Source organism: Danio rerio, chromosome 4, assembly GCF_049306965.1.
Source record: "Danio rerio strain Tuebingen ecotype United States chromosome 4, GRCz12tu, whole genome shotgun sequence".
Classification (NCBI taxonomy): Eukaryota; Metazoa; Chordata; class Actinopteri; order Cypriniformes; family Danionidae; genus Danio; species Danio rerio.
Genome location: NC_133179.1, coordinates 1,785,470 through 1,813,269, shown reverse-complemented (window position 1 = coordinate 1,813,269; position 27,800 = coordinate 1,785,470). Strand labels below are relative to the sequence as shown.

At 34.2% G+C, this 27,800-nt stretch overlaps 2 protein-coding genes across 10 annotated transcripts in view; one reads left to right on the top strand and one right to left on the bottom strand.

Moving 5' to 3' along the window:
- tulp3 (TUB like protein 3) overlaps positions 1-19,427 on the top strand; it is a 28,018-nt gene extending 8,591 nt beyond the window's left edge. For 2 of the 8 annotated variants that reach the window (XR_011011405.1, XR_012401687.1), the window contains exons 2-13: positions 995-1,036; positions 4,790-4,841; positions 8,737-8,899; positions 10,118-10,306; positions 10,439-10,584; positions 11,021-11,212; positions 13,866-13,978; positions 14,916-15,033; positions 15,933-16,031; positions 16,683-16,854; positions 17,353-17,978; positions 18,140-19,427. Coding sequence is in view for 3 of the 8 variants with exons in the window: in XM_689489.9 (XP_694581.5) it covers positions 995-1,036; positions 4,790-4,841; positions 8,737-8,899; positions 10,118-10,306; positions 10,439-10,584; positions 11,021-11,212; positions 13,866-13,978; positions 14,916-15,033; positions 15,933-16,031; positions 16,683-16,854; positions 17,353-17,486 (1,420 nt within the window). In the remaining 5 variants the exon portion in view is untranslated. Of the gene's footprint in view, positions 1-994; positions 1,037-4,789; positions 4,842-6,503; positions 6,688-8,736; positions 8,900-10,117; positions 10,307-10,438; positions 10,585-11,020; positions 11,213-13,865; positions 13,979-14,915; positions 15,034-15,932; positions 16,032-16,682; positions 16,855-17,352 lie in introns of those variants that run through there. The other 6 variants (XM_689489.9, XM_005164458.6, XR_012401688.1 and 3 more) reach the window with 5 other exon arrangements.
- Positions 19,428-22,357: 2,930 nt separating this feature from the next.
- On the bottom strand, positions 22,358-27,266 carry trim35-14 (tripartite motif containing 35-14). 2 transcript variants are annotated; one of them, XM_001344987.8, is made up of 6 exons: positions 26,730-27,266; positions 26,552-26,647; positions 24,976-25,197; positions 24,801-24,823; positions 24,606-24,721; positions 22,358-23,211 (listed from the first exon to the last, which is right to left on the bottom strand). In XM_001344987.8, the coding sequence occupies exons 1-6, from the start codon at positions 27,264-27,266 to the stop codon at positions 22,688-22,690; spliced, it is 1,518 nt and encodes a 505-aa protein (XP_001345023.2). In that variant the 3' UTR covers positions 22,358-22,687. The 2 variants fall into 2 exon arrangements, 1 of the variants encoding a protein (XP_001345023.2); XR_012401691.1 differs by lacking the exon at positions 24,801-24,823 and having other exon boundaries at positions 24,606-24,739.
- Positions 27,267-27,800: the final 534 nt, after the last annotated feature.

The following is a 27,800-nucleotide window of genomic DNA, read 5'->3' as shown; positions in this document are numbered from 1 at the left end:
TGGAAAATAATATGAATGATGGATGGAAATATGTTAGGGATGGATGGATGGAAACAGTATGGATGGATGGAAATGTAGTATTGGTGTGGATGGATGGATGGATGGAAATATGGTATGGATAGATGGAAATATTAGATGGATGGATGGATGGATGGATAAATGGAAATGTAGAATGGATGGACGGATGGATAGATGGAAAACAGTATAGATGGATGGAAATGTAGCATTGGTGGATGGATGGCTGGATGGATGTATAGATGGAAATATTGGTTGGAGGGATGGAAATATAGTATGGATAAATGGAAATATTGGATGGATTGATGAAAATATAGTATGGATGGAATATTGGATGGATGGATGGATGGATGGAAATAATCCTATTGTTGGGTTGCAGCTGGAATGGCATCAGCTCTGAAAAACATATATGCTGGATAAGTTGGCTGTTTATTCCATTGTGGCGAACCCTGATGAATAAAGGGACTAAGTCAAAGGAAAATGAATAAATGAATAGGTGTGAATATTGGATGAATGGATGAAAATATAGGATGAGTGGATGGATGTATAGAAGCATTTATGGGAGGATGGCTGGATGTATTTATGTATAGATGAATAGATAGCTGTTTCTTCTGCTTGGTGGTGTATTCTGAACACCCCTGAGATGTTCAGATCTGCTGAGAGTGAATTTTCCGCTCATCATTCCTCACTCAACTCTGCATTATTGCTGCTTTTACTTCCTGTCTGATTCTGAGTTCACCTGTTAGAGTGTAAGAGGTGTTTCTTGTTGATGTTGGTAACCATGGTTACACAGGTGTCACAACAGGCAGCTTGTGTCATTTAAACTCAGTCAGACTGCAAGCATGAAACATTCATTCAGGTGTGTGTGTGTGTGTGTGTGTGTACAGACAGCTGCCAAATGAGCTCACAATCATCATCACTGACCTTGAGTTTCTATTTTTCTTCTATGTGTCTGCCTGTTACCACCATGGAAACAAAGACCCTCCAGTTCTTCCAGCTTCGCGTCCACAGTCATGACCAGGTAAAATCGCTACAAACACAGGTTTATTTGTGCAGTGCAGCGATGCTATATATAATAATCTGACATTGCTGTGAGGTTGCTAATGTGTTCTGAGGAGTTGCAAGGCTGTTACTATGTGGTTGCTTTAGTTGCTGAAATTATTAGAGCTCAAAAGCGGAATTTTAAATTAGATAAAGCAAAGTCCCTTTAAGGCAAGTCATTTCACTCGGCAGCCATCTTTAAAACACCTCTCAGGCCAATATGCTCGATCATTCTGTTTGATTGGGGAAACATCAAATTCTCCAAAATGACTTGCCAAGCTTACGATTACATTCCATATTACAAATAACCAATAAAATAAAACAACAACTGTCTATTGAGTTTCATTTCTAAATGTTCATTTCACACAAAATCTGCAGAAACACACGTCTGGTCCGAGCCCCTCCCCAGTAAAATTGTCATTGGATAGCGATCGCTGATTGGTTCCTGTACTAGAAGGCGGGCTTTATTTGCCATATAGCGATTGCTGATTGGATCCTTTACTAGAAGGCGGGGCTTCATTCGCCATCTTGACAGTTAAACTTTTCCTCATTCAAAAGTAAAAGTCCTTTGTATTCTAGACTTTTTGGGTAAACAAGCTTTGTTTTATTTTTTTTAATTTAATTTAATTACATTTTTTAAATTGTAAAACACTTTTTTTATTTTTTTAAATGATGTTGTTATTATTATTAAACTTGTATTTATAAAATGCTACTAAAGCCTTTGTGAAACTAGCTAGATGTTTTCTTTTGTATTGTAACATGATATCGATGATTGTCTCTTAATAATTAAAGTTAAATAATTAAAAGTAAACATATGCATAGAAGAATGGTTTAATATATGGTGCGAATAAAGTCATGATAAAAGTGTTTCTTTTATATATTATTTTATGTATCTTTTATTCTTTTATATGTGTATGTGTTTATATATATATATATATATATATATATATATATATATATATATATATATATATATATATACACACACACACATATATATATATATATAAATATATTGTGAAGCACATGCATGTAAAGCAGTTTGTTAAAAAAACATTAAACAAGGACTTGGATACTGAGAGCGATATTAATATTTTGAGAAATATAAACATATGCATGGTAGAATTGTTACTTGTTAGATAATTAATATGCCTTTCTAAAAATACAAACTGTTTAAAACACCTTTATATTGTTAAATAAAGTATAATCAATATAAATACTTTTTTATTTATTCATTATTATTTAAATAATTATATATTATAATATCCTACTTTATTTTAAATGCAAATCACCACCACCACCATCCTCCAATCACATTAATTATCTCATTTACACAAATCCAGATCCAGATTCATCTAGATAAGGTGAAAATGCCGGATTTTACATAAAATAAGAGGTCACATTAGCACTTTTTATTTAGCCGATGGAAGGCAAAGTTTATTTATATAGCACATTTCATACACAATAGCAACGCAAAGTGCTTTAATTAAACAAGATGATTAAGAGAATCATAAAACAATCACAGAAATACAAACAACAAAGAATTAAAATGATTAAAACAGGTGGTAAAATAATTTTAAAAAGGAGAGACGCCCTGTAATATATGCCAGCAAAGATTGTTTGGTCACACTTTAAAATAAGGTTTCATTAGTTAATGTTGGTGGATAAATTTATTAAAAATCAACTAATAATGAGAAATACTTGTACAGCAAATTCAGGATTGTTAACATTAGTTAATGCACTTTGCGTTAACAAGAACTAACAATAAACAGCTTTGCTAATTTATTTTTCGTTCATAAATACACTAACACAACCTTATTTGAAAGTGTTACCACATATTTAGCAATATATGCTAGTAAAAATAAAAGTATCATCTTTCTTCTTTCTCCTTAAGAACATCTCCTTACTTTGTAGTCACTGAAAACACAATTATTTTCTTTAGCTTTTAGTCATGTGTTGTGAGTTTATGTATTTTGGTATTTGCTTGTTTGCATGTATTTTGTGTTTTATTTACAGCACTTTGGTACCCATTGTGGCTGATTGAAAGTGCTCTAGAAATAAAATTGAGTTGAGTTGAGTTGCCGTTAACGCGGGTTTGAAATGTTTTCCCAGTCTCTGCAGCGTGAGGATTTTCATGTGTGGGTGTGTGTATTTTTAGACACATATTCATATAGATGTGTGTATGTGAGGATGTTTGTGTGGAATTGATTTTCTTTCGTTTGGGTGTCTCTCGGTCGCCTGGCAACACAATGACTGATGGCAGAGCAAACACTCGCAGTGCAGTGTGTTTGGTTTTAAAGTTGGGATATGGACTCATCACAGCATCATCATGGTTGTAGTAGCACTTAAAATAAAATAAGATAAATAATAAAAATAAATAAATAAATAAATAAATAAATAAATAAATAAATAAAATGAAATGCTTTGAACCAGAATTTTGTAAAATCTTAATAAAGCTAGTTTATTTAGTTATTATTATTATTATTATTATTATTATTATTATTATTATTATTATTATATAATTTGTATTGTTTATTGCAGTTTCCAAATGTACATACAGATTAGGGCTGCACAATAAAATGTTTCAGCATCGATATCGCAGTGTGATCATTCGCAATAGTCACATCGCGAGTATACACAATGTTGAGTCTGGATTATAATTGATCATTTCACAAGTTTTTTTGACGGTTGCAACTGTGTGAGGGGTTTAAATACAATCAGGCATAAGAAAATTTAACTTTGACAAATTAATAATGATTACTTTTATTGAATTGTTTGTAAAACGAAGACTAAGCAGTATTATTTTTCATTTGATTGTTCAATTACTGTATACTTGAATAAGGTTTGAATTCTCGGAAAACAATAAAACGCTGTTTATTTAATTAGTATATTTATTTTTATTGAGTTTCTCTATGCTTGTAGATCGTTTATTATATTTTATGCACCCCTATACAGAATCATCCTAATCAATCTAGTATTATCAATTCTTTCCAAATAGTTATTCAGCTCATCTTGTGAAGTTGTGTTCATATCACAGTATATATCGCAGAATTAAAAAATATTGCAATTTTATCGTGCAGGCCTAATACAGATTAAGGTTTTCGAAACGAAACGAAATTAAATAACACTGATTAGTTGCTTTTTAATTGCAATTCATTTCTGCACTTATTTTTTAACCCATATTTTGGCACCCAGGGTGGCACGGTGGCTCAGCCTTTAGCACTGTCGCCTCACAGCAAGAAGGCCGCTGGTTTGAATCCTGGCTGGGCCAGTTGACATTTCTGTGTGGAGTTTGCATGTTCTCCACATGTTGGCGTGGGTTTCCTCCGGGTGCTCCGGTTTCCCCCACAGTCCAAACACATGCGCTATAGATGAGTTGAAGAAACTAAATTGTCCATAGTGTATGTATATGAATGTGAGAGTGTATGGTTGTTTTCCAGTACTAGGTAGCAGCTGGAAGGTATCCGCTGCGTAAAACACGTGCTAGAATAGTTGGCGGTTCATTCCGCTGTGGCAACCTCTGATAAATAAGGGACTAAGCCAAAGAAAAAATTAATAAATCAATGTGGCACCCAGTCTACACTTGTTCTTTTTACACTTTTAACTTCAGGTACTAAAGCAGACACTAAGTAACACCCCGTCTATCAGGTGTTGAGATTATCTGTTGAAGGAGATGATAGAGGTGTGTGTTGTCCTGTAAATGAGATTGTAATGTTGTGTTGGTGTGTTTCAGCTCACTGGAGGACGACAGCCTGAACCTCAGGCAGCAGAAACTGGAGAAACAGGTGAGACACATATACGCACAACAAAATATTAAGAACACGTGCAAACAGTAAAATAACAACACAATAATAGATAACAAATAGTCAGAAACACAATGAAATGTCAGACCACAGTAAAAAATAACATGTGTCAGAATGTTAAAAAGACACAATAATCCTCAATGATAGATATCAATATTAAAACCCCGTATAGAAATAAAACATGAGGCATTATATGCGGAACACACATGCAATATACTATTTTATGTTTGTATTTCACAGATGTGTTTCACATATGTGCATAAATTAAATAAATACTTAAATATTTATATCTGTGAAATAAGTATTGAAATATTTGTTTTTTATATGTGAAACACTTCATATACTAATTTTTTTTTGTTTGGATTTCACAGATTTAATATTTTATGTACATTATATATTTCATCAATATACAAAAATACTTGTGATTTTTTTATTCAACCATTAGAATTACAAATATATACACACATAGTTGAAGATACAAATATTCGCCCATTTCTGAAATTTACATATTTTTGTGATCTTTAACAGACTTTATTCACAGTATTACCTATAATATTTTTCTCATGAAGGAAGTCTTATTTATTTTATTAATATTAAAAACTGATCAGGTCAACATTATTAGACACCTTGAGAAATATTTTTTCTATAGTCTTCGAAACAAACCACTGTTATCCAATAGCTTGCCTGAATAACCAAACTTGGCTAGTAAACTTAACTATAATCTAGTTTAGCCTTTAAAATGCACTTCAAGCTGAATACTAGTATCCTGCAAAAAACACAACAGTACACAATAATGGGTCAAAACACACATACAGACATCACAACACAGTAAAACACAATGCATTAATTCTCATTAATCCGCGTAAAATGGGTCTCCATCACTAATAATTGTGTAGATTATCAATATTAATACAATAAAAATTTAAATTATGTCTAGAGGTCATTCTTGTGTTTGTACTCTAAATAAGCGGTATTGTATTAGAGGTTTTACATTTGCATAAAACACGCCCACAACATCTCCATATAAGGGCTGTCCAAACAACACTTCCTTTCGTGAGTCTTGTCATAGGCTCAGTTTATTAATTCATTTTTCTTCCGCTTAGTCACTTTATTTATTAGGGGTCGCCACAACAGAATGAATTTATGCAGAGGATGCCCTTCCAGCTGCAACCCAGTACTGGGAAACATCCACACACACTCATTCACACACAATCATACACTATGGCCAATTTAGTTGATCAATTCCCCTATAGCGCGTGTGTTTGGACTTTGGAGAAAACCGGAGCACCCGGAGGAAACCCACGCCAACAAGAACATGCAAACTCCACACAGAAATGCCAAATGACCCAGCCGAGGCTCGAACCAGCAACCCTTTTTGCTGAGAGGTGACAGTTTACAATAAATTCGACTTCAATTTACAAGTAATTTACATGACTTCAAAAATGTCATCTCGATTTGTTTGTGAAAGTTTTTGTACGCATATTTCATGCACAAATTTGCACTGATGCATTCTTAGTGAAAGCATTACATAAAATATGTACGATATTGTGAAATGTTTTGATTTCGGTGTGTATTTCCAGGACGAAAGCAATTTATGATGCGGTTTCCTGTGTGAAAGCTCCGCCCTCTGCCCACATCTGAATTAAGGCTCATTGTTTTCGGCCTCATTTCTCTTCCTGTCTGCTGTTTTCTGTCGTTTCGATTCATTTGATGCCGGTTTTCTTTTTCACACACACACACACACACACACACACACAAACACACACTCCTGGCTTCAGCTGCTGTGAAGATGATTTTAGCGAGTGTGTGTCGCTTTCTCCAGCATTCTGTGAGTTTTTTTTTTTCAAGATAGTATTGTGTGTTTGTGCTGTGTGTTTGTTTTCTGCACATGTGCTCCTGATACTGATGTTACACTTCACTTCCTGTGCTATCGGTGCGTTTATTTCTGTTAAAGTAGGTTATTTCCCTACTTTTTATTAAAGCATTTAGTTTTTTTTTTAACTTATACCATATTAAAGTTATCTATACTGTGAAGTACCATAATCAAACAGAGCTTAAGGAAAATGTTTCAGTATAAGATGCTCATATAATAACTGAAGGAATCATTTTGGTATTTTTGTTTACTGTTATGATATTAATGTTTTGAATTAGACTTTATTTTACATTGTCATTTTTATTTTAGTTTAAATTTGAGTAACTTTATCAAGTCAAGTCAAGCTTTATTGTCATTGCGCTACATGTGTGGACATACAGAGGAACGAAATGTTGTGTCTCGCAGGACAACGGTGCTACATAAATTAATCATGAATACAAGCACTGGACATAAGAGCTATTTTAAAAACCTGTGCATAACTAGCATATGCTATGAGATACTTAACTATACACATAAGACAAGCTATGCAAGTACATTTACATGAGACTGAACACTGTTGTGCAGGTTATTGTGCAAAATAGGTATTTAAGGTTTAATATTGTGCAAAAGAGGTATTTAATGTACTTTTATTATTGTTTATATTATTTTATTATTATTTATTATTGTTATGTGCTTTTGTCATTTTTATTAGTATTTTTATATATTTTTATTTTCCTCTAATTAATTTTATATAAAAAAAATTGAGTTAGTTATTTTAGTACTTAAATTTAAATGTTGTTATTTAATTTAATTAATATTTAATTTAAGGCAATATTTCCTTTTATTAAAAGGTTTTTAAGGTTTAGATTTGTATATTTAATAGGTTTTTATTTTAGTTTCTTTTTTTATTTTAGTTTATTTAAAATTTTGTAAACTAAAAAGTTTTTCATGTAATATTTATAACGTTTTTTTTAATGAAAGTTTTACATTATAAGTAATTTTTAAATTATTTTAATTTCATTGTAATGCTTATACTTTTTAACATTGCAATAAAGACAAATTATTGTTTATAATAATAAATAAAAAAAATTAGATTAAAACTGACTGAAAAATTATTAAAATAAAAAATATTTATATTTATTAAATATAAATAATTATATTTATATTATTTATATTCAGTTCATGTAAGTAAAATATAAATAATTTTTATATTTAATAATAGTAATAATACATTTTATTTGTAATGCGCTTTTCTTAAACTCAAAGCGCTATTTAGTTGACAATTATTTTGAATAGCTTTAGTAAACAATACTGGGGGCAGCATGGTGACGCAGGGGGTAGCACAATCGCCTCACACCAAGAAGGTCGCCGGTTCGAGCCTCGGTTGGGTCAGTTAGCATTTCTGTGTGGAGTCCCGTGTTGGCGTGGGTTTGCTCCGGTTTCTCCCACAGTCCAAAGACATGTGCTATAGGGGAATCGGGTAAGCTAAATTCGCCAAAGTGTGTGTGTGTGAATGAGTGTGTATGGATGTTTCCCAGTGATGGGTTGCAGCTGGAAGGGCATCCGCTGCGTAAAACAGATGCTGCATAAGTTGTCGGTTCATTCTGCTGTGGCGACTCCAGATTAATAAAGGGACTAAGCTGAGAAGAAAATGAGTGAATGAACAATACTGGAGTAGACTCCAGCAAAAGTCTTATTAGAGATGTTGTAGTGTTTTTTGTTTAGTTTAAAATAATTTCAATATCGGTTTTAGTTCCTATAATTCTGAAACAGTCATTTATTTAGTATTACATTAAATCTCTCTTTTATTTACTGAAAATGAATAGTTTTCCAGCAGAAAGATGATTCATGTGCAGCAGATGGAGTTGCTCTCCCACAAACAGACAACACCCTTGTTTATGTTTGCAGTAATGGTTTGTCCATCTGTTAAATGCTCTGTAAGCATCTTTGAGTTAGAAAGCGTGTGCTGTATTAGGAGCTGAATAATGAATGATGAGTGTGTTAACAGTGTTTGTGCATTGACAGAGGGCTCTGCTGGAGCAGAAGCAGCGGCGGAAGCGTCAGGAGCTTCTGATGGTTCAGCCAAACCCTGATGGCCGACCGAGACGCTCACGGCCCAGACGCAGCGAAGAGCAGGCGCCTCTGGTGGAGACCAACATCAGCACCGCCAGTGACATCATACTCGACGGTACAAACATACTGCACATCAGTAGCTCTGTTTGCATTCAAAGATGTGGAGTAGATTTATGTGCAAAACTGGAATATTGCATTAAACATTTGTGAATGAAGCAGCGTTTCCATCTGAAGAGAACAAAATATTCAGGTCATGTTTATTTATTTAGCGCTTTTTACAATGTAGATTGTGTCGAAGCAGCTTAACATAGTTCTAGTAAAGTCTAGATTTCAGAGTTGAAGTTAAGTTTAGTTCAGTTCAGTGTTGTTTAAATTTCACTGCTGAAAGTTCAAACACTGTAGAGCAAATCCACCAAAGCGTAGCTCCACAAGTCCCGATATGAGCGAGTGGCAAAATAGTCACTTCCTGATAAACTGGAGCCAAATGACTGACTTAAAAATGTAGTTTTGTGTCGTAGGAAAAGCCACTGTGGACTTTTTTTCTTCTCTAATGAGGTTCAAATTTGAAGAAGTTTTATTTTAAACTTGCTTTTATACGTTGATTGTGTATTATTTGATAGTGTTGTATTGCACAGTGTTCATTGCTTTGAGAAACTGCTTTTAAAGATGCTATTTAAAATAAAGTTGATCATTATTAGTAATAAATGAGTTCTGCCTCAATGCAATGTGGTAGATTTTGAAGGAGTGAGGCGATTTTGGGAGAGCAGACAGATGCTCAAGACAGTTCTGGAGGGAATAATAATAATTCTGAAGCACTGTGATGTGCTGGAAATGCTGATTTGTTCATTAATGCATGCCATCACTCACATTTTTATCTGATCATCCTCTGATCAAACTAAATCACATCACTTTACTGATGTGGATACTGGAGTTTTTTCAATAAATGTTAATTACATCGTGGTTTATGAGCAGTTTTGTAAGCAGATAGAAAGTTTATTATACTCTTTTTTTTTTAATGCACGTTTAAAAAAAATTATGCACATCTTAATGTATACGATATTCCAAAATGCGCACAAATATAGGTGCATGGAAAAAGCTATGACAGACCTAACAGGCCTATCACTCAACAGAACTACGCCTCTTTTTGATATCACTGCTAAAGTTTCTAGACATTTCCCTTTACTGCTGACTGGCTGCATGTTTCGATAATCAGTCTGAAAGTGATCTGAAGTGTTTTCAAATTTCCTTAGTTTAAGTTTTTGATTGTCATTCCATAGCTGTTGTCTGTGGTGAACAGAATGATTAATCTGAGTGTGTGTGTGTGACTCCTCAGGCATTGATGGACCTGCAGCACTGCTGGGTTCAGAAGCTCCTGATCTGGGCAGTAAGATCCAGGTTTTGTCGGTCAGTCAAACACCACAGCAGCCGTCACCGCCTGTGACAGAAGAGCCAGAGACAGATGCTGACACCGACACACTGCTGGAGCCCAAAACTGACATACACACACTGCTGCAGAGACGCGGTAAGACACACACAGAACAAGTTGTTTCTCAAGGGAAGCCAAAAGTTTTATACCTCTTTTATTTCGTTATCATGTGTTTGGTAAGCTAACACCAAGAAACACTGTTGTTTTTCACTTTCAAACTGTTCTCAGGTCTGTCTGGCAGCATGAACTATGATGAAGCCAGTGAGGATGAGGATGAAGATGATGAATACGAAGCTGAAGAGCGAAGCCGGTCTCTGTCCCCGAACACCGAGAGCACTCGGCCGGCGTCTGCATCCAGCACTAAATCCACTACAGTGAGACGAACACAGAGATCAAGCACATCAAAATATATGAAATCAAAAATTTAAAAAGCTAGTATTAAATGTAAACGCAATTAAACAAATACAAAAATAATGATGAACATTTGATCAAAATAAACTCGAGTATATGAAAATAGATTGAATGAATGAATTATTCAGTGTATATGTAATAAATTCAGGTCAGTTCATCTTGATTTCTATCGCGCTTTTTACTATGTAGATTAAGTCAATGCAGCTTTTTTTTTTTTACCAATATCGCATCTATTTTTATATAATATTTTTGTGCTTATTTTTTATTAAAACAACAAGAAGAAGAAGCTTCAGCGGCCTCCTGTAAATGCAGAAATAATCTTCCATTATACTGTGTTTATACCATTATAATGATGTTTCACTCAGTTTCTGATTGTTTGGTGTGTTTGCGTCTTGTCAGGAGTGCATCCCGGTGGGCTCTCCATCAGCTGAGGGCTCCTCCATTGAGGTGGACAATCTGGAGGAGTTTGTTCTCCGTCCGGCTCCACAGGGAGTCACGGTGAAGTGCCGCATCTCTCGGGATAAGAAAGGCATGGACCGCGGCCTCTACCCCACATACTTCATGCATCTTGAGAGAGAAGACGGCAAAAAGGTGAAGATCTCAGCATGTGTTAATGAATGTATTTATTAACAGGGACTTAAAATAAACAATACTTGTACAGTATTTATGAATCATAGTCCAACATTTACTAATGCATTATTAAAATACAAAACTGTATTGCTGCTATATTTTTTTTTTCCTTTTTCAAAACAATCTGGAACAAAACAAACAACAACAACAAAAAAACACTTTTTCAAAGGCACATGGAAACAAAAAAGACATATATGCATGTAAAATAAAAGCTCCACAATACAATTAAACAATACATTTCTTCTCAACCATTTACCCCAGTATGCAGAAATTTTATAGGCTTGTTGTGTCAAGGAAAATGTCAGTACTTCCATATCATTCCTTTTACAGTATCATCCCATTCACCTGCAAATGGAGGATCTCCCTTGAGCCATTAATTTGTAATTGCCTTTTTGCTAGTTGTTAGTAGTGCATTAAGAAGATATGCATCATTTTTTGGTATTTTTGAAGAGTACATTCCCAGTTACATAGTTTTAAAATCACATTCCAGATTCAATCCCATTATTGCATTTATCTCTTTATTCAAATCTTGCCAATAGCTGTGTATAATATTACATTCTTAAAATATGTGGAAATAATAAGCCAATACATTTCAACATTTTCTCCCGCATTCACCATTTTTTTGCTCTCTTGTTTGAACGTGTTTCATTTTGGGTGTGATAAAGAACCTGTTTACTTTTTTCCAAATAAATTCCCTCCATGAATCTAAATTAATTGTGATCATCTGTGTTCCCCAAATACCATTCCTCATTTGTTATAATTATATTGGTTTCCTTTTCCCATTTCTGTTTTATATACATTGTTGAGTGTTTCTTTGTTAACGTCAGACAGAAATAAATTATTGATACTAGTTTCTTATTTACCTTCTTTTTGTAATCTAGTTTGTTATCTATAAATACCTGTAGTTAACATAATGCACTGTTAATGCACTGTGAGTTAACAATGTTTTTACATTAAGTTATGGATAAAGTACATCCAGCAGGTTATTATCACAGAATAAAGCCACACAGATTAATCAGCAGCCCGACGTGAAGTGGTTTTTATCTATTTCTAATAAGCATATGTTTTTTTTTTATCAGACTAGGTTTTTTTTTTTTTTTTGCATGATTCCGTGATCGCTGAATCCAATGCAAAATCAACAAATAGTCGCAAATTTTTATGATCCTCTAAAATTCTTAATTAATAATGTAAAAAAATGTATGTAAAAAATGTAACAAAAATGTAAAAAATCTCATAAAACATCAAATTCCAAAACATAAAATCAAATTACATTTATTTCAGTTTTTAATTAATTGTTTTACATGACTTATAGACGTTGCATACGCAGTGCACGTGATGTATTTGAGTGTCTCTCGGAAAATGATGTCTCTCCTGCAGCCTCACAATCATAACATTACATGGAAGGGGGCGGTATTGTTTTGCAGCCCGTGCAGTAAGCAGAAACGGATGAAGCGCGAGTGATTTACACGTAAAGACAATGCAAAGATGTGAATAGACATCCTGTGGTGCAAACTTGGGCGTTTCTTGCATTTGACGTGCTTAAGACTGCAAAAGAAAGTGGGAAACATCTAACAAACAGAGCAATGGAACAGTCAGAAAAGCAAGCAGCTTACAATGATGGAGACTGGTTCAAGGATGACGGCCGCTGGACGTGACCAAAATTGAAGGACTTTATTTTGCTTTACATCTATTATATTAGCTGATATTATGATCTGCGTCAAATAGATATTTTTTTTTATACTCTTTCCCTGCAGTTATGAGAGAAAACACCTCCCTGCCATTGACAAGTTTTACGGCAATCCGAGTTTTAGGTGTTTTACAGTAAGGGGAATCCCTAACGCAAGTCCTGAGTGAGGTACATGATGTCAGATGCTCCAGGGAGTGAAATCTGAGCGAAAAAAAAAATTGTGGATAAAATTAAAAGTTATACAACCTTCCTTTGGCTTAATCCCTACTGTCTTGACAAGAGAACAAAACAAAGAAGCTTTATTTTGTGATTTGTGTCATATATTTATATAAGTTTTTTAATTGCAAAATTTTCCGCAATTTTCTGCGAATTACCACCACAAAATCAGTCATCTTTATCTCAGAAAATCACAAAAAAAATTGTGAAAATCGAGGGGTCTGTATTATAGTTTATATGCAATTACTTTTAAGTTAAACCAAAATATTTCAGTTAATTCATCATCTGTAAAACCAATATTTTACATTTGAGTCTATTCATTTTTTTCCTTTGGCAGAATAAATATTTTTATTAATATTAAATTGCATTTTTTATTTTTAACCAAGTCAAAACATTTATAAACTTAGCTGTGTCAAATTACTGTAATGTTTTAGGTTTATCCAAAGCAAGATCATACCTTGATCTAAGGTTAAATAAGATTATATATTTGTCTGTGTCTCTATATTAAACAATATTATTCCTTTGTGAGAATGTTTTTCTGAATCACAATAAGTATTTTTGATTTGGATTCAATTAAATTGTATAGTTTTAACCAAAGTTAGATTATACTTTGAAAAAAGACATTTAGCTATTTCAAATGACATTTGACATTCAAAGGTCATTTTCCTTTCCAATTACACTTGGTTCAGTAAAATCTCCATCTCTCATCAGGTGTTTCTATTGGCGGGACGCAAGAGGAAAAAGAGCAAAACATCCAACTATCTGATCTCTGTAGACGCCACAGATCTGTCCCGCGAGGGCGAGAGCTTCATCGGGAAACTCAGGTCAATCATCAGCTTTTCTCTGCTTATTTGCGCTCATCTCTGAATGATTTAGTGCTGTGAACTAGAGATCAGACCGCAGGCATGGAGCTTTCCTGCTCAATAAGGTCAAGATCTATTGATTGCATTTGACACATTCAGTCATTTACCACACAACACTATTTCCGTGCACCACCAATACTGCATTTAGAATGAAAGCACATAAACAAGACATTCAATAACATTCAATATTTAAAAGGACATTTTAATTTTAACATAAAACTAGAGACTAATATGAGATGAGTGTAAATCATGCAAAAGTATTAATGTAAAATGGATAAAAAAGTGTAACTGGTTTAAAATAAGTAAATCTTTCCAAGAAAATTCTAATTAAGTAATATTATTAGAAATGATTATTTAATAATAAAGATTTGATTAGGGTAAACTATAAATAATAATTAAAAAAATTATTCAATTTAATCCTCAATTATAATAAACAACTAAAATGTTTCCTGATATGTGCAATAAAAAAATATTTGAGTTGGACTCTGTATTATATATATATATATATATATATATATATATATATATATATATATATATATATATATATATATATATATATATATATATATATATATATATATATACACCTAAATTTTTTTATAGTAAATATTTTTATTAATTTCTCGGTCAATATAGACAATATATTTTAATGCATTAAAACAAAACAGTTTTATCAAACAGTTGCATTCATTAAAATACAAGTTTGGTCACCAAACATCTTAAGGAATATAAAGATAATGCATTTAAATATTTAAATTCTAATGAGTTATTGCAAAAAAAGTGCAAACTACAATATTGCTGTGCAGTTAATTATTCTGGACATGGTACACACCTTTTAAATTCATCTTAAACTCTGCGGATCCTTCATCTTCATGCTGTTCTCTGTTGACTGCAGGTCTAATCTGATGGGAACCAAGTTTACAGTGTATGATAACGGCACAAACCCATCTAAAAACCCTGGTGCGCTGCTGGAGGAGACAAACACACGACAGGAGCTCGCCGCCATATGCTACGTCAGTCCAACTGCACACTTTAATTCAATTCATCTTTATTTCTATACAGCTTTTTACAATGTAGATCATATCAAAGCAGCTTAACGTAGATGAAATTCTAGTCAGTTAAATCTTTAGTCGTCTAGAACGGCTTAGTTTTACCCAAGTTTTAGTTGACTTGAATTCATGAGATTTACAATCTTCAGGTTTAGTTAAATTGTAATACATTAATCAAGCGTATACTCCTGATATAAATATAAGCATTTATTCCCGAAACTTCTATTCTTTAGGATATTTAACGAAGAGAAGATGTTTTCAGCACATTATTTAAGACAATAGTTTTAATACCTAATTTCCAATAGCTGATTTATTTTATCTTTGCCATGATGAAAGCACATAATATTTGACTAGATATGATTCAAGATACTAGTATTCAGCTTAAAGTGACATTTAAAGGCTTAACTAGGGTAGTTAGGTAAAATACATTAATAAATGATCAAATAAATATTAAAATTAATACAAATGCAATGACTTTGATTTATGCAGAACTGTTGAATTTATGTACAGTATTTTAGGCAAGTAACTGTAATTAAATGACCTAAAAATGAAAAGTAACCCCTTGCTATACCTTTTCAGTGAAAGCATTATTTAATGACAGTAGCTTGTTACTTTGCAACTTAGTAGATCCAGCACTCTTGACGAATAATGTGACAAATATGACTAGTCAACAAAATTAACACTAAGTGTGTGACTCTTCTCTTGCTGTTTCTTTTATTTAATTCATAAATTGTAATTTATTATAATGATTTTATAATATAATGCTAAATTCTTTATTTAATTGATCATTTAAATGGCTTTCTCTTTCTATTTATTTGGCCATTTTTCACTGTTGAGTGTTTGTGTGTGTGTTTGTTTTACAGGAGACCAATGTTCTGGGTTTTAAAGGGCCGCGGAAGATGACTGTGATCATTCCTGGCATGAACATGAGTTTTGAGCGGGTCCCGGTTCGGCCTGCCTCTGTGAGTGTCATTTAGATGTTCATTGAATGTGTGTATGTGTGTCAATCAGATGCTCATCATGAGCTTGCACTGGGTGTGATGCATGAACTTGCTTTGCCTGTTGACATGGTTCAGCTATTTTCCACTACCGTTTTATTTCTTTCCCACTTGTCAACTGGCAAACAAATGCAGTTACAGTGCTGCACCTATTAAAATACTGTCTAGTTTTTGTTTGCTCACTGCTCAACCAGCCTCTCTTTCTGATCAGTGCAGCCTACATTTTTGCGTTCCCTTTTTTCATAATTTGTAGAAATGTTTGTGGCATTTCTTTGTGTTGATTTTCTGTGGCTGAATGTATATTGCCTTTTGAGTTTCATACTCTTACAACAATTCTTCAAACAAAATACATTTCATCATGTATTCATGTCACATGATGTGTCTAAAGTCGAGCCCCATGCAATGTCAGTGAGACAACTTGGGTTTTTTTTTCACACCAATTGCAAATGCACATACACACTTTATAAATGCAATTAAATTGTTATTTAATATAAAGCTGCAAACTATTCTGGCAGCCAAAATCAAATGGCAAGCTTCTTTAAATTTTGTGCACATTTTGCAAAAAAATAATGATGTATTAACATGCATGTGTGTGTGTGTGTGTGTGTGTTTCAGGAGCAGGAGTCTCTGCTGAGTAAATGGCAGAATCATTCGCTGGAGAACCTCATCGAGCTGCATAATAAAGCGCCGGTGTGGAACGATGACACACAGTCTTACGTGCTGAACTTCCACGGCAGAGTCACTCAGGCCTCCGTCAAGAACTTCCAGATCGTCCACGACAATGACCGTAAGTTACTGTATGCATAAGGCACTGTTCCACTGCAGGGTTCGTTTCAAAACATCTCACTTTTAGAGAGTTTTCTATGGGTAAGCTTTCAAGCAAGCTGATTACCAAAACGTGGCTTATACACGCTGCTGTTCTCTGATTGGTCCAAGAGAATCATCATTACCAGCATCATTGGATTTATAATATGAGACATCAAATCTCAGTCATTTACTATCCTGTCCCTGATTTATCGCTACAGTAGAATGAGCCACCACTTACTTAAGCATATGCTTTATGCAGCTGATGCCCTTCCAGCTGCAACCCAGCACTGGAAAACACCCATACACTCACTCACCATGAGCAATTTAGTTTCACACAGTGAAAAAGCAGCTACATATTGCCATATATAATTGCCTTATGAAAGCATTTAAATTTTGTCCCACAATCCAAATTTAATTTGAGTGTTGTTACACTGCTGCATCTGTACGGTTGTTTGATTGCGTGTTGCTGTGTCTTCAGCGGACTACATCGTGATGCAGTTTGGCCGTGTGGCGGAGGACATCTTCACTCTGGACTATAACTACCCCATGTGTGCCCTGCAGGCCTTCGCCATCGGCCTGTCCAGCTTCGACAGCAAGCTGGCCTGCGAGTGACCCTGAGACACACACACATGTATACATACACACCACACATGTTGGTATAATGCACTACAAAAATGCTTTTCTTACTTAGATATTTAATTTTTTCTACTCCAAATATCTAACAATTCTTAAATCAAGAAGCATTTTCTAGACAAGCAAAAAATACTGTCTTGTTTTCAGAAATAATATGCCAGATATTCGTGTTATTCCTTTTAAAATAAGTTTTTTTTTAGCTCAACCCATTTGTAGATTATTTAGCTTGTTTTAAGGTAAAACTCACTTAATTTTGGCATATTATTTCTTAAAGTAAGACAATGTGTTTTACTTGTCTATAAAAAGCTTCTTGATTTAAGAATTTTCAGATATCTGGACTAGAAACAAGACAGAAAATCTAAGTAAGAAAAGTATATTTTGCCGTGTGGTGGTTAACGAGGACACTTTGTAGGTGTGATGTATTTTATACATTAAAAATGCTTACTATATGGCTCAACGCCTAAACCACAGGTGTCAAACTCAGTTCCAGGAGGGCCGCAGCTCTGCACAGTTTAGTTCCAACCCAAATTAAATACACCTGATTAAACTAATTCATTCAAGCTTGTTTGAAGCCTACAGGTAAGTGTGTTGGAACATGGTTGGAACTAAACTGCAGGGCTGCGGCCCTCCAGGAACTGAGTTTGACACCCCTGCCCTAAACCCAACCCTCAGAGCAAACCTGTGGCAATATTTGAATGTGAAAAGACCCCATAAAGTATAATTCTAAAGCATATTGAATTACAAGGACACAAGGCATGTCTTTGTAAACAAAATAATAGAGTACAACTAAGGTTTACCCATGTCAATATACAAATTTCTGTCCTTGTAAACCACCAAACCAGTACACACACACACACACAAGCCTCTCATGCTCAGGTCACCTCATCTGTCCTACAATTCACACCAGAGCAAGAGGACTTGTACTCCATTTCAACAAATTAAACAAAAGAGACCAAATTAACTGTTGTACAAGGCAAATGCTTCATCTAATCTTTTACTACCTGGAATAACTGACAAGATCCTCTTTTTTTCTGAAAAGAGAAGCTGGATTTATGCTTAACGAACCAATAGAAAAGAAACCGAGGTTTGTTCTTACACTGACAGATTATATTTAGGATACTTATGATATTTTCTGTGCTGTTCTGATGGATCTAAAGAGTATGTGGTTAGGGAGAGTGTTCAGAACATTTCACCACTAAAACTAAAAAAATTATATTTTGCATCAAGAAAATTAATTAATTACGAGCAAAAACAAAATAATGTAATAACGATAGTTTTATGACTTGCACTACTTTGTACTAGATGCATTAGAGATAATTGGAATTTTTAAGTTAATTTTCTTTGTGTACAATATAATTCATTCATTTTCCCTCTTTTGATATGAAGGTGATGTGCTCTAAATGTATTTTCATAAGATTTAGATTTTAAATTCAGATGATGTTGATGTATTTTTGATGGTTTTAACACTTTCTGTTTTAACTTCATATCTGCTCACCAAAAATCCCTGAGAAAATACATTGCATGCTAATCAATGAAGAAGAACGCTGGATTCTTCTCTCTCGTCCCCTCGTATTAACCTTTCAAAACGGACACACACTTCTGGTTGTTTACCGCTGCTGCATGGATTGTGAACGTTGCCTTAATATGTTGCTGTACTGTAAATAGTGTCTGAGTGTCAGAAGAGTGTTTACATCACAGAGAAGGGAAGTTCAAGCACATTTGTTCCTGTTCAGTGTGTATTCCTATTGATATGATTGATATGTGTGTTGGTGTTTATCATATGTTGTGTGTCTATATATATATATATAAAGTAAAACATTTTGTTTTCATTTTAAATCAATAACCTGTTTGCACAAACTGTATTTTTGATGACACTGTTAATAGAAATACAGTTATTAAAGGTCATAAATATTTACAAAATGAATGCATTACTTTGGATCCTGACTGTGTGACTAAAGCTGGATAATTAAAAACCTGCTACACATTTCTCAGCCAAAGGATTTAGCTTTCAAGCTGCATCTTTCTCATAGATTGAGATCATTTCTTTCTGATCAGTTGTATTTTTCTCATAAGTGATACAAATATTTTCCTTTTAAAACGTACTGCATGTAGTAAAATTATTTTTTTATATTGTTTATAATTATATTATTTATATAATATTGTTTATCAAACTAATTAGCTGTAAGTTAAACCTATCATGTCTGCATATCAACCAGTTTACCTAGTTAAACTATTATACAACATTTTTAAATGAAATTTATTTGGTTTTTGTTCATTTTACTAATTATATTCAAGAAATTTATTTTTAATTATTTTTTTTATAAAGCACGCGCACTCACGGTGGCGCCAAAAGACTGCGCGTACACGTCAGACTGAATTGACTGACGCGTTCTCACAGGTAAGTTAATTAGCTGTTCCCTGACGAAAAATGAATTATAAAACAGTACTTTCATGAAGTTATGAAATATCATTCTGAAAATTAAGACTATAAACTGTGCGAATAACATTTCAGTACGTCTACAAGTAATTTTTTGACGGTAAAGTTATCCGTTCAATGTTGCTCGACTAGCGTTAGTTTTCTGACTGGCGCGCTCTCTGAGGTAACGTAAATTGGTTAGCAGTTGCCTGACGAGAAATATAAAACGGGAGTTTCATAAAGTTATGAAATACATTCTTAAAACTTGAGACTGTAAACTGTGCGGATAACGTTTCAGTATGTCTTTAGGTATAATTCTGACGGTTAGGTTTTCCGTTCAATGTTGCTCGACTAGCTTAACCTTAACGTTAGTCCTCTGACTGACGAGACTGGCGCGCCTTCTGAGGTAAGTTAGTTAGCTGTTGCCTGTCGAGAAATTTATTATAAAACGGGACTTTCATAAAGTTGTGGAATATTGTTCTCAAAATTCAGACTCTAAACTGTGTGAATAACATTTCAGTATGTCTATAGGTAGTATTTTGACGGTAAATTTTCCCGTTTAATGTTGCTCGACTAGCGTTAGTTTGATGGATAACGTGACTGGCGCGCTTTCTGAGGTAACGTAACGTTAAGCTAGTTAACGTTAGCTGTTGCCTGACGACAATTTATTACAAAACGGTAACGTTACTTTTATAAAGGTATATACTATTCTGAAACTTGATAATGTAAACTTTGTGAATAACATTTCAGTATGTTTCTAGGAAGCATTCTTTCCGTTCTTTCGGCCGGGTAAGCTAACCTTAAACGTCAGTTATTAAGGCACGCTTTTTTAAGCATTTCATTATGAAATTTATGAAGTTTGCGTGTATAATGAATATTAAAAGTTATCAATATCACATCCAGTAATGGTTAATGTAGTTTGTGAGGTGACCGGCGCGTTTTTCTGAGGTAAGTTAACGTTATCTAACTTACTGCCTGACGACAACTTTATCATAAAACCGGAGTTTTATAAAGTTATTAAATATTATTCATAAGCTTCAGACTATAAACTGTGTGATTTAGATTTATGAATGTCTAAAGGATATTTGTATGCGTTTTTTCTCTACCCAACCTGTTTAACGTCGGTAAGATTAACGTTATCCAGCGAAACTTAAGTTACTACCACACACTTTATTAAATAATAATTTATTAAGTTACTCTTCATTATGCCCTACCGTATATATTAAATTAAACAGTTACAGATAGTTATATATTATGAATATCCCGTTGTATATGCCGTAATAAATGCTTTACAATTAAGTTTCATTACTTATTACTAGTCAGTGTATAACATAAATTAATTTGTTAAATTATTTATTAAATAATTTATTAATCATAGTTTAACATGTACTAATGTATTAATAATGCATATAGAAATCTGATACATGGAAAATATGCAAATAATATATGACTTACTAGTTCATATTTAAATTTTAGGTATATAAAAGGCAGTATATTTATAATTACACAGACAAACACACACACATGTATACGTGTGTGTGTGTGTGTGTGTATTCATATATGGCCATATATGAATACATATATACAATTATAACTAATATATTTGAACATATATGCACATATTTGTAATTCCAATGATTGATAAATCAATATTTCGAAATATATGTTGCATATATGACATTTTATATATGTAAAATCCAAATATGAACTTGTATTTCATAAAATAACAACAACTTCATTTTCATTAACTAATGTTAATAAAGATTAATAATTAATGCAATAAACTTACTTTTCATTTATTGTTTAGAAATAAATTGTTTGTTCATGTAAGTAAATACATAAACCAGTTTTTATTTTGGTCCTGGCTTAAAATGAGACAGAGGTGGTGTCTTGATCATAAAATATTTGCTACTTGTAACAAACACATTTTGCATTATTTTTGTCAAGTAAAACATTATCTTAATTAAAAAGGCTAACATTAAATGTAATTAAAAACATGACCAGTGCTTGAGCATCATTTGGGGTCTATCATTTGTGGTAGCTGTGACTGACTAACATGAACTAATACAACCTGATTATAAAGCGTTACCAAATGCTGCTTGAGTTGCTGTTGTTTCCCCTTCAGAAAAAACTTGTTTTCTAACATTTGTATAACAACAGATACATCTTATTAGTAGTTAGACTGATTAATACAGTTCTTTTATGAATGATGATTGAGATAAAAATCCTTAACAGATGCTGTGATGTTCTCCTAGAGTCGCTGGATAAACTGCTCAGTCTCAGCAGCCCTTGGAGAATACGAAGCTGGTTACACACCCTCGGGTAGGCATATCCATGACAGTTTTGCTTGTCTTAATGGCCTGAGAGTTTCATCAGAGCAGGTATGTGTCATCCTCCACTATACATGAATAAAATCCAATAATATCACATCATTGATACAACAAAGAGGTCTTTATTGTTCCTTACACAGGTAATTATTACATTACAATCTGCCTTATAGTAAAGGCTGCACTGAATATATTGAAATACTGCATGATTAATCGAAATGCCTAATAAGCTACATTTCGCATGACATTTTTAAAATAAATTTTCTTCCGCTTTGACACAGTCTACATCGTGAAAGCGCTATTGAAATAATTAAGACCTGACACTTAAACTTATAAGGACATCACATTTGATCCAGCTCTTTTTTATTAAAATGTGATATGATTTACTGTCCTATCATACTTATAACATATGAAATTAAATGATGTTGGTTGTGGTTTTAAAATTTTTCCTTATTTGCTGGGAATATATTCAGTGGTGTTGCCAAATCTCCACTACAAAAATATGGGAAAACTCTCTCCGGAAATCCACCTGTGAAGGTGCACAGATTTTTATTTCTGAAGGGGTCAATGAATCTCAATTCTCCTTTCTCAAAGTCCAACTGAACCCGGATGATATTTGGCCTCTTATTCTCATCGATTGCTTTGCCAGGATTGTTACCTTTCTTGAATTTGCCATCCACAAAGCGAAAACACCAAAAACGACTCTTCGGATCCATTCTGTAAAGTCTTTTACGATACACAGTTTCACCCACTACACCCAGTGTCCAGTGGTTGTTGTCTCTTACTTCTACGTCCCAGCAGTGCAGACCTGAATTGAAGCCTTGTGAAGCCAGCACTCCCAAAAACAGCCTTTTTGGGTTATCACACATGTGCACTTTCTTTAGGACATACTGAACACTTGTGCAATCCGCTGACACCCACTGCTTACTGGAAGCTGTGTTCGGGTCCAGAATCACAGGAGCTGTAAACACAGATAATCATTAACTACAGTAGTGGCACTGTAGTGTAAGTAAGAGTTACAGATTTATTTTCAAACATAGCTGCATATTTACATTGCAGAGATACACAGAAGTTTCTAAAGGCAAATCTATTTATTTGTTTATTTTATTGATTCTTCCAAAATGTTTGTTTGCCTCCACGGTTTAAAACATCACCATTCATATTCACCAAATGCATTCCTAAACAATTGTCTAACATTTGTTCTTTCTAAACCTCTCATTTTTGAGAGCCTGCTCTATTCTGGTTGGTCAGATGGCCCGTTTTGTTGTGATTGGTCTACAGCAGGGGTGTCCAAACTCGATCCTGGAGGGCCGTTATCCTGGAGAGTTTAGCTCCAATTCTAAGTAAATACACCTGAACCAGCTAATCAAGCCCTCGCTAGGTATACTAGAAACTTCCTGGCAGGTGTGTTGAAGCAAGTTGGAGCTAAACTATGCAGGACACCGGCCCTCCTGGACACCCCTAGTCTACAGTTTAAACCACGTGTCAGAAAACACCCATTGTTAGACGGCTTTCTCAGTCATCCACAATTGTATGCACTATCATGGATTTTATCAAGACAATTCAAGCCCAAGTATGTTGATGAAACATCACATTTTATTAAATTTAAATGTTCATCACAAGCACTTGAGCGAATGATATGTTTTTTTTTAATGGTAAGTAAAGAGAATGATAACAATGACCACCATTTCTGCTGAGAGTATATGAGCACAGTGGCCAATCACGTTTAGATTTGCCATGGCTGAAAATATTATGTTGCTCGATGACTAAAATTACGTACGTAAATGTAGGACATATTGTTAGAAATTCATTTTACAGCTTCCATCAATTATTATTCATGATTATTCATCTCTGTTAGAACACACATTTATTTGTCATTCACTTTCATCTGTTTAAACTTAGATATAGTGTTCGCCAAGAGCTACAGTACGCAATGAATAAAAGATAATAATCAAAAAGACCTTTAAAGACACTTTAATGTCAACTCCATTGCGATTTTATATAATGACTGCGATCATATTTAGAAAATGTGATTGTATTGTAATTTAAAAAAACAATTCAATACCATTTATAATATTTTTAAAAATGCTTATCCAAACCTCGATGTTGTCATTTTATTTGACTTTATTTGTGTTCTTCATTTTAAGTCAGACTAAACAAAGGTGTTTGTTAACTGAATAAATAGAAATAGATGCAGTTTAAGAACGAACGCTTTCCCCCTTGCCAGCTTTTGGTTATCATGAGCTAAATGAGAAAGAGCTGCAGGAATTGTGTGTTCCTTTTAAACAAATTACACCATTTAATTTGAGCAGCATTTGGTAAGTAATTAAAATCTAAGCAGACTTGATTACTTACGCTGCTCCACAAGGTTCTGCATTCTAGCCCAGGTGGTGAAGATCATTGTCTGAGGAGAATGGTGTTGATATTTCTCTGCTTCAGCGGGTCTCTTTTCTACCGAAGAGTGTTTGAGTCTGTGTACATAAACAATGCTACATTTGAGAGAAAAAGCTACTGCATCAGAATCAGAATGCTAATTGGAAAAAGACTCACTTTTGTAATGTATCGCTGTAATTCTGAATGAGAAATAAAAAGCTATTAGTGTTCAGTCATGTAGGTAGGTAAACATCACAAACATTGATTATCAGACACGTTTGCTCTAGATTACAGCTCTCTGATTGACTTTCATCCCTGGAGTTGTGTGCGTTTTTGAGTGTTTAGGCTGTACCTGGAGAAATGGGATGTTTTCAGCTTCCATGTCCTGCCAGAGGGCTGCCATCCTCTCAGAGAGATCTGTTATCTGTGTGGACAGATGCTTGATTCTGGCTTTAAATTTCCCATCTTGAGGTTTTATTTGTTTCTTCAATGCTTTGATCCATTTGTCCTCCTCGTCTTTGAGAAACTGATGCAGCTTCTCAAATTCTTTCTTGATTTGGATTTCTTCTTTTTCCTGAAATGGTGTAAGAAGGCTTAATCATTTCTGTTAACATCATCATACTCAGTGCTAAAATTAACACTCACCAAGTGCCACGTTGGTGATAGTTACCTTTAGTTCATATGTGAAACAGTGTTACTATGGTTTGCAGTTTAACATGATTGTCTTATTGCAAACATTAGGTTTTAATTATGTAATATGAAACATAATCTACTGTTGTGTGACTTTTGACATGTTTTCAGTCTCATAGCCATTAACACTTCCACTTTGCAAGTTCTGTGAGTCTGAGTCACTTGTTAATGTGCATCGTATGACACTGTTTAACTTCCCTGTATGTCTTTGCAGGTAATGGCGGAAACAAGAAGAAACAATGAAGGCAGGTTATTGCGACTTCCTGATTTCTTAAGTGGCTAGAGAGGCAGTGAGGGTCCTTTGATTCGTGACACGCTGGTGGCTGAGACAGACATGCTGAGCCCAAGATGTTTGTAGCAAAACTTTATATAAACTTAAAACATGACATAACAAACAGCAATCTGTAGGTTGAATACCTGTTAAGCATGACGTCAAAGGCTGATTATTGCATTGTAGCGTGTAGTTATAAAGGGTTGTTGTGTGTGCCGTGGCGGTCAACAACAAATACGGCTACCTCACTCTCATTCATGTTCGTAACACCTGTGTGAGCGCCCTTTATTTGCTAGCAGGTGCCAGGTATGCCCATGTGACCAAAACATAAAACACCACTGTGAAAAACCCAAACTAGTCGGTAAACAAATAAATATTATCATTAAATGAAAAGTAATATGGCTCCTTTACAGGTAATAGGGTTGTGCCAGTAGACAATGGCTGACAGACTTAACAATGTTGAGCCAGCATCTTGGTTTCCCCAACAGCAACACTCCACCCCCCTAAACAGACTGTAGACACGCATGTGGTTGAATACGTTCGAACAACAGCCAAAGACCGCCTGAGCTACTGAGCTCATTGCAAAATCTGCAAGATCTGGTGCAATGATGTTGCTGACTCGAAGATGTTAACAAGCTTTAGGCATTGTTGTCTGTATTTGTACATTAATAACTATTGATTTGAATGCTTTAGCAAATTTTTGGCATGTTTAAACACATTTTTTAATGCTGCTAGAATATATAATATGCTAATATGAAAAAAAAACTACATTTTAATATAAAATTGGCACCATATTGTCATGTCATACTGCTGGCATGATTAACGCTGAGCCAGCGTGTTATCAAAGTTATGCTCATTCAGTTTTATATCAGGTAAAGTGAAACATGAACTAGCCATTGGCAGGTGTGGCAGAATGTTAGCTTTAGGACCTGGTTATTTTTATTATAGTACTAACCACATACAATACCATTATATTTTCAGCCTGTTCCATGCAGCTCTCATGTGTTTTCTTGAGGTCATCAAGCGTCACCTGCAGCTTGTCCATTTGCATCTTAAGATCCGCCTAGAATCACAAGATAAACTCTTTAATAATGAGCTTGAAGATGTCAAAAGTCGGCCACATCAGATTTCAAAACTCCTCATACCTTTAAATTCCCAGCAGCCTCCTCGACAGGGGAGCACTTGTGATTTTCATGCTTTTTTGAAGTGTAACAGACCACACAGATGGGCTGCTTGTCCTCAAAGCAGAAGAGTTTGAGTGTCTCCTTATGCTGTGGACAGACGTCTCCTGAAACAGCTGTGGGTTTTCTCGTCTTGAAGGACTCGCAGAGTGCTCTGAATGCCAGGCTCTTGGTGGGCTCGTCAGGTGAGCATTCCTTCCGACAGACTGGACACTGCAGCACATCTTGAGTCTTCCAGAAACTCTTGAGACAATTCTCACACAAACTGTGGCTACATTTCAGAGTGACTGGATCAGTAAAGACATCACAGCAGATGAGGCATGACAAATCCTCTTCCAAAAAAGACAGAGCATCTGCCATGACTGTAAACAATCCCCAGTGGAGACACTCGACTGTTGAAGATACTGTGAAACCTACACTATACCCAACACTTTCGTTTCTTCCCTTTACTTTCACTTCGCTGAAAGCATAACTAAGCAACTCCTTTCTCCACAAGGTCATTTGACAACTAGGACGTTGCACAGAGCTTTAATAATTACTAAATTGTTGCATAAGTTATACATTACATTAACTACTAGTTAGTTTGCAATTAGTTTTTGCTTAATTTAGTTTACTGTTATTTTAACCTTTTATAGGGCACTTGTTGAAACACTTATTGGAAAAACCCTGGAGTGTTACTTGGGGGAGTTATAACAAGGCATTTGAACTTTAATGACTTTAAAAAAATTGGTAATCAATGCCAATTAGGTTAACATATATGCTTCTTTGCCTGATAAAAGTATAATTGGTATAAATGTATAATTGCATAGTCACACAGGGATTTTAACCAGTATTGATTGATATTGGTAAAAACATTGTGCATAATTTAGCTTTTAAAAGATGTCTATATAAATACTAAATTATGCATATATTTAAGCAGAAAACAGTTGTTTTAAATTGTAGCATTATATAATATTTCTTTATTGCTGTTTTTATTCAAAATAATGCAGATATATTCAGTAACATTAAAGTAAAGACATGAGAACCAGTAAATAA

Excerpts from the sequence above, each read along its gene's own strand:
- trim35-14 (XM_001344987.8), bottom strand. The coding sequence starts at position 27,266 with ATGACCTTGTGGAGAAAGGAGTTGCTTAGTTATGCTTTCAGCGAAGTG. Across the intron at positions 26,648-26,729 it reads AGGCTGCTGGGAATTTAAAG|GCGGATCTTAAGATGCAAAT; the intron begins GTATGAGGAGTT and ends TTGTGATTCTAG. Across the intron at positions 24,722-24,800 it reads TACAGCGATACATTACAAAA|ACTCAAACACTCTTCGGTAG; the intron begins GTGAGTCTTTTT and ends TTATGTACACAG.